Below are 7,668 nucleotides of genomic sequence, written 5' to 3' on the forward strand. Positions count from 1 at the left end.
GCCGCGAGTGTCGCGCAAAATATCGAGCATCGTTTCGTGTGTCTAGTGTCGCGGTCTGAAATTAGACCGCGATACACGAGATTCGGATAATATGGGCGATATTTGAATAATAAAATATCGTTCTTCGCCGCGACTGACACGCAAATTATCCTTTATCGCTTCGTGTGTCTAGTGTCGCCCTTTGAACGCGAGACACGACACACGAAGCGATACACGATATTTTTCGCGACAGTCGCGGCGACGCACGATATTTTTCGCGACAGTCGCGGCGACGCACGATATTTTTCGCGACAGTCGCGGCGACGCACGATAGTTTGCGCGTCAGTCGCGGCGACGCACGATATGTTTAACACGATATATCGCCTTTTGGGCTACCTACACAAGGGCGATATATCGTGTTAAATATATCGTGCGTCGCCGCGGCTGTCGCGCAAAATATCGTGCGTCGCCGCGACTGTTGCGAGAAATATCGTACGTCGCCGCGACTGTCGCGAAAAATATCGTGTATCGTTTCGTATGTCTAGGGTCGCCCTGGATGAAAGAAGGGCGAGATTATAGATGGCACTATCCGGATTCCGTAGAAAGAGGCATTTTTTGTGACTCTTTTAAGTATTAAACCATTGAGTTATTGATTTGTTTAAAATGGATAATCTCCGTAGTTGACCTTACCATTTGAATTGCAAAGATATTATCTTCACTTCGCTTCACTTGTCCCGTAGTCTGGACGACCGGTTAGGCACCACAGATGATCTGGCAACCAGTTCTCTCCATTCATCTCGCCTCTCGGACTGTCTGAAGGCTTCGCTGAGCCTCATCCCTGTCCACTCTGAGACGTTCTCCTCCCATCTTTTCCTTTTTCTGCCTCTCCTCCTCCCTCCTTTAACTGTGCCTTGTAACACGGCCTTGGCAAGCCCTGACGATCATGAGATTGGCCCATACCACTTTAGTTTGCGTCTTTTCACAGTGGTCAGTAGTTCTTCATGGGACCCGATTGCTTTCCTGATTCTGTTTCGGACTTCCTCGTTTGTGATACGGTTCTTGTAGAAGATGCAGAGGAGACGTCGAAAGCATCTCATTTCCATGGCCTGTATCTTTCTCTCCAAGTCAGCTGTTAGTGTCCATGACTTACAGGCATACAAAAATCTGAACATGACCAGGGCGCGCATCAGTCTGATCTTTGAGCTGAGGGCTATGTTCCTATCCTTCAAGATGGTCTTCAGTTTTGTGTGTGCTGCTGTGGTCTGAGCAATTCTGGTGAATATTTCAGATTTGGATCCAGCATCTATGACAATTGCTCCTAGGTATTTGAAGCTTTTGACGGTTTCCACTTTCTCGCCACAGACCTTGATGTCCGTGCTGCTGCCGTTAGTGTTGTTGGTCATCAGTTTGGTCTTCTCTGCACTGATCTGCATGCCAAAATTTATGAAGGTTGTGTCTAAGCGCTTCACTAAGTTCTCCAGTCTTTTCACTTCCGGCCAGGCCATCTATGTCGTCGGCAAAACGTAAGTTTGTGATTGTTCTGCCGCCAGTGCTGACTGTTCCCTCGCTGTCTTCCAGGGCTTCAGTCACGATTCTATCCAGGAAGATGTTGAAGAGGGTGGGAGAGAGCAACAGCCTTGTCTCACTCCAACTGTGGTTCTGAACCAGTCCCCAATGCTGCTGTTGAAGTATACGGCACTTGTGGCATTGTCATACAGGTGTTCTATGTTTCTGATCAGGTTGGCGTTGATGTTTTACAGCCTCATGGTAGCCCACAGTGCTGCATGCTATACCCTGTCGAAAGCCTTCTTAAAGTCCACGAAGACGAGGTAGAGGTCCTGTTGGTGTTGCAGGTACCTCTCGCACAGTATCTTGAGGTTGAAGATCTGCTCCGTTGTACTGCGTCCTTGTCTAAAGCCTGCCTGTTCTTCTGCGATTATCTTCTCTGCTTGTGACTTCAATCTGTTCAGTTAGATCTTCAGCAGAACTTTGCTCGGGTGACTGATGAGGCTGATAGTTCTGTAGTACTTGCATAGCCGTAAGTTGCCTTTCTTTGGGAGGGTGATGATGAGGGACTTCGTCCATGGTGTGCGCCACTCCCCGTCTGCCAGATCTTGTTGCATATTGTATGTAAAGCTCTGATCATCTCTTCCCCATCTGCCTGTACCAGCTCTCCTGGAATATTGTCCATTTCTGTTGACTGCCCCTTCTTCAGCAATTTAATTGCTGCTTCTACTTTTACACGAAGGATGGGGTGGTCGTCGTTGTTAGTTACTGAAGGGACATTCGGTACCTCTGGGTCTCCCGTGGTTCTGTAGTTGTAGAGTTCTTAGCAGTATTCTGTCCACCTCTTTAGGATGTCTTGTTCCTTCGTCAGACACTTTTTGTCTTTGTCTGGTATTGTGGTGGTTCGCCCTTGCTTTGTGCTGGTCAGATCTTTCACCAGGTGGTAGGCTTTTTTGCTGTTGTTTGTCTCCAGGCTATCATTAATGTCCTGACATTGTTCTTTAATCCAGTTCTCCTTGGCCTTTTTCATGCTTTTTTTGATTTCTTGGTTGACTGCTTTGTACTGATTTGCGCCTTCTGTGTCGTTCTTTTTCTTCTTCAGGTCTCTCCGTTTGTCGCAAAGATTGAGTACATCGGCTGTCACCCAAGGCTTTTTGACTCAGCGGTGTCACCGCTGTGTTGAAGGTGTCGATCAACGTGTCTATGTCTGCGTCGACAGCGTCTTGAATGGTAAGCGCAGCAAATTCCCCTCAAAGATATTATATTAAAGTTTATTTACATTTTGTAATCAATTGTTGCACTTAGTGTGAATTAAGGCTGCGTTCCAACGGACAAAACCCATACGCATAAAGAGTTCGATTTGCTCAATTTGTATAAAGGCATTGATCAAGACTGCCTGTAATGATTTACAACGTATTGTACACGTAATTGGCATTTGCTTTTAATGAAAATGCATTACAGCATATGGTTATAAGTCTAATACTAAAGTCGTTTAAAGTCAATATCACGCTCACTAATACATACGGCTACTGTATTATGCTATATAAAAACATTTGACAACAAGTAGTACCATACGATGGTTAATTACAATAGGAAGACCCTAAAAACAAGTAACATTGATGTAAAAACGTTATATTACAAGCATTCGGCAAGTTTTAAGCATCTAAATATCTAAATATCGTTCCACGATGTAATCTACTTTCGCTTTCGAGTCAGGATCGGATTCATTCGGGTTGCATTCATTTGCATAATTTATACAAGCCATTTTCGCATTCGCTAAGTTCCAGTTACCCAGAATTCATTTCGATTTCATAGAATGATTATTCATGAGAGCTACGTCATGCTTCCGACGCTAACCGTATCCAATCTCGTGTTCGCCCGTAAATGTTCGGATATTTCACGGGAGATATAAATGGAATTATTTGTGGCAACAAAAAAATTAAAACGAGCATTTTGTATCTCGTTAAATCAATTCTACCAGACAACATCTAACGTTAAAATTTTGCATTTTGCTAAAAGAAACATTGATTTTTTTATGGGTTAGCTTTATTTAACGAAATATTCGATATTTTTGAGCGTGATTGTTACTTTAATAGCTGACTTATATATCGATTGACTAGTATTTTATTGATATATAAAGTACACATATAGTTGTTCATATATAAGACAATTAATTAAGATACAGTGAACTATTATATAGGCACGCATGTCAATGGCCTGTCCATTATAGATATAGAGATGATCAGTGCTTTACATACAATCTGCAACAAGATCTGGCAGACGGGGAGTGGCGCACACCATGGACGAAGTCCCTCATCATAGATTATTTAATATTGATTTAGTCAATGAAAATCAGCTTTATACTGTATACTTAACTTCAGAATCATGTAAATACGTATGTGAAGACACATCACTCGAAATTATTTTATAACAATACAAAAGATGATCATGGAAATAATAGGGTTTATACAACTTTATTGCTAATCATATGTTCGTGGTGCACAACTTATTGCCATCCTCAAAAGCCGCCGCCGTTGGCTTGGCGGTGACTCTCTGCAAAAATATGTAATATTTATATATCAAGAAGCGCTTACACGAGCTTGGCGAATATATATCGATATAATATGTGGAAAATTGACTGCCTTTCAGCGATCTCGTACTTATAAATCATATACGTACCGCACATAATAACGATTGTTATTTCTGTGTCACTATTAATTACACTGCCAGAAAAGTGAAAGACTACGACAATCGATAACCATATATTGCATTTGAATTCTACAGTGGCATTATATGTGCCAATATATTTGACCAGCGTAGAGGACTGGCTTACAAAGTCAACCAGAATCGCCAAGTGGGTGGAGCATGAGGGTGGGTTATGTGGGTGAATCATGAGTGTGAGGTATGTGGATGGACATCGAGGATGGGTTATGTGGGTTGAGCATTATGGTAGTCTATGTAAGTTAGGTATGTGGGTGGGCATGAGGATTGGTTATGTAAGTGGAGTTAAGGGCAGTGTATACAGGTTAAGTATATGGGTGGAATATGAGGTTGGATTATTTGCGTGGGGCATATGGGTTGAGCATGATAGTGGGGTATGTGGGTGGAGCATGAGGGTGGGCTTTGTGGTCGGAGCATAAGGGTAGTATATGTTTGTGCAGCATAAGGAGATTGTTTGTGGGTGGAGCATGAGGGTAGTGTCTGTGGATGGAGCACGAGGGTGAGGTTTGTAGGTTTAGCATGAGGATATTGTATGTGGGTGTAGCATGATGATGAGTTATGTGGCGGCGTAGTTTAGATTTAATTATAACAACCAATGGCAAAATTAATTTAAATTTAAAATGAAAGCAAATCCATACAAGGCAATGTTATTTTTTACGCAGCCATGCACAAAAAGTGCGTCCCGGGGACTTTATTGGTTTTACAATGAGCGTCTTTTGTCAAATTTATGCGTATCAATATGCTCAGTTAAAGCTTGAGAATAAATGAGTCACCATTATGATCATTACAGATTTTCGAATACATGTCAAGTATCGACATATCAAAAGGCGTTTAATGGAGATGTTTATTAGAGCAAAAAATGCCTCTCGACTCCAATGTTCAATGATAATTAAGTGAATATTTAGACAGGAGCCCACTTGATGCGTTGTGTCGGGCCTGATCAGAATGTATAACCTGCGCTTGCTGAGCGGAAACTATACTGTAAAAACAATTTTGAAAGACCGATTATATCATGATGTTATAAAAGATATTCCGTCATTTGTCGTGGCAAGCATGCCATTTGGAAAAGAGAAACTCTGTTGCTTCTCCCTGTCGGTATGGGACAACACTTATTGTTATGATATATATATCCAAATCGTATTCTTCTGTATTGGCCAGAAGGACATATCAGTACATTCCCCACTGTTGGTTATAAGGTTGACATGTATGGTAGATGTTGCCATTTTCATCAATTTCACAAGCCGATATGTAATGTTAATTCGTGCTCAGCTACAATGATCTTACCAACAGTAATGGACCTATCTAGCCGACTTTTTTCTAATTCCACATGTGTCTCTGTTGATTTTGCCCATCTTTGCTTATCTCAACATTAATACTTTATTCTCCTGCTTCAATTGTGAAATAATCGGAATGATCGGTTTGCTTTTTCAAAATTGTTTTTCCCAAGTACAGTTTGATGTGACATTAAAATATCCTCCTTAAAAACAGTCTGTACAAGCAGAAATTGTATTGCGCACCCATTCTGTGTAATCAGATTCTGTCCCATGTGAAGCATTAAGCTTTATAGGACTTTTCGCAGGATTCTTTTGTCAACTATGTCTTTATTGGTCTCACCATCTCCTTCTGTCATCAATTCGAAATAAATTGCACTGTCATCACTCCCGGAAACCCGATCTGATGTGAAATGTTCGACCTACTTGGAAAAGTTTCCGATAAATTTGGCTGAAGTTCGGTAGGGTAGGTAAATCCAATTCTATAATTGTTTAAAGGCAATTTTCAATTGAAATATCTTTAGGTATATGCAAAGGAGATATAATCATGTATGTTAGACAAATCCTGTTTTTTTTTATTCAGGATTTATTGAAATATGGCTATTTGAAGTCGATGATGCAGTGATTTGTCCCCTATTTAGCACTTTATTTACAAATTTATTTAAAGGTATGCCAGTTTTTGCACCGTAATTGATATCAACCAATGTCCCCTGAGTTACATATCCGCCAGGGTTTCTTAAAAAAAATCGTATTGGTGGAGAAATTTGACTTTACATTCAACATTGCGATGAAAAAAATGATATGACCCGGTGCAGTGCCAAAGTTGTCAAGATATGACAGGAGTGCAGTTTATGTATAAACTTAAAAGCTCACTATTACAGCTGATTTATGCGCTTTGCATGCGCGTTCCTTGCACTGAGACTTTTCATACTTACTATTTGGTTACGTTGGTTACTGTTTTAAATAATTGTGAAGTAAATGATATTCTTACGTAGAAAACAAACACATAATGTCACAACTTTTCACATCAGATCGGGTTTCCGGTGGTGGTCATGGGTTGAAGCATGGCACACCAGACAAAGAAATAATACGTGTCTCGGATCAAAATAATTCCTTGTTTCAATGCATAACTGCATTGAGTTTCGGGGTTCCCAACTCGGCATAGCCTGAGTCGTTGTCATGACCACATTCAAAGCATTGCGGCCGAATCTAACGGCTGTTCAATCTGCTCACTAAATCGAATATCGTTTTGTTAATATAATAAGACCAAGGTGAATCCGGCTATAATTGTGAATGGCTTACGTTTTGAACAATGCGCTTTACTATTTTGCATATTATTTCAGTGCCCATTGTTGATTCTGCTCTTTTGTTATTGTGTTAATGACCATAGTTCAGATCTTGCTTAATTTCTCTGAAACATACACTTAACTACGGTGTTTAAGCCGGTTTTCTTCGTTTATATTGCAATAAACATGCTGGATTTCTTCTAGAATTGGGCGCGAATAGTTTTCCATTTGTATCAGGGTTGATACACATACTGATCTCTCACCCGGTTTGCATGACCTTCAAGCTCTTTTGTTGATTGATCCATCCACACAAGGACTTTCATTCTCTCCTTAACTCTGTATCTGTCTTACCTTTTTGTTTTTCTCTTAAACTCGTTATTTAACGATATCATTGTTTGCTGGTATATTGTCGCGTGTTTCTTTGAATATCGTTATTACTCTAGGTTTTTGGGAACCTAAAATCATTATTTGTATGACAACCTGATTGCTTATGCAGAGTGGTTTTTGTTATGTGTTATGAGATGCCACTTCAATTCAGTTATAAAAAACAGCATGCAATTTTCCCTGTTTTAGGGATATGGTAGAAATTGAAAAAAATGTATGTACAATAAATGGCCAACTTCAAAATAATCATACAAGTTGTCATTCATATTTTTGCAATGCATTATGATGCTTCTTAAATAGTTTCATATGGCCTTTTCCATGTTCATGTGCTATCAAAACACACAATTCACCAGTTTTATTAACGGGAACATATCGGATCATATATGTATACATATGTACATAGTATTTGTTTCACTTTGATAGCAAGCGTATGTGTATATATCCGAGCATTAATAATACAGTTAATGTAGTTTGAGTATCAACGACGCTATTTGTCTAGATTTGATGAGAATGAGTGTATC

At 40.2% G+C, this 7,668-nt stretch overlaps 1 protein-coding gene across 1 annotated transcript; it reads right to left on the bottom strand.

Annotated features, from left to right (window-relative positions):
* Positions 1 to 704: 704 nt before the first annotated feature.
* Positions 705 to 5,429, bottom strand: LOC127872153 (uncharacterized). Its single transcript, XM_052415482.1, has 6 exons — positions 5,381 to 5,429; positions 2,328 to 2,622; positions 1,773 to 1,941; positions 1,537 to 1,677; positions 1,130 to 1,406; positions 705 to 913 (listed from the first exon to the last, which is right to left on the bottom strand). The coding sequence occupies exons 1-6, from the start codon at positions 5,427 to 5,429 to the stop codon at positions 705 to 707; spliced, it is 1,140 nt and encodes a 379-aa protein (XP_052271442.1).
* Positions 5,430 to 7,668: the final 2,239 nt, after the last annotated feature.

This window comes from Dreissena polymorpha, chromosome 3 (genome assembly GCF_020536995.1).
Source record: "Dreissena polymorpha isolate Duluth1 chromosome 3, UMN_Dpol_1.0, whole genome shotgun sequence".
NCBI classification, from domain to species: domain Eukaryota; kingdom Metazoa; phylum Mollusca; class Bivalvia; order Myida; family Dreissenidae; genus Dreissena; species Dreissena polymorpha.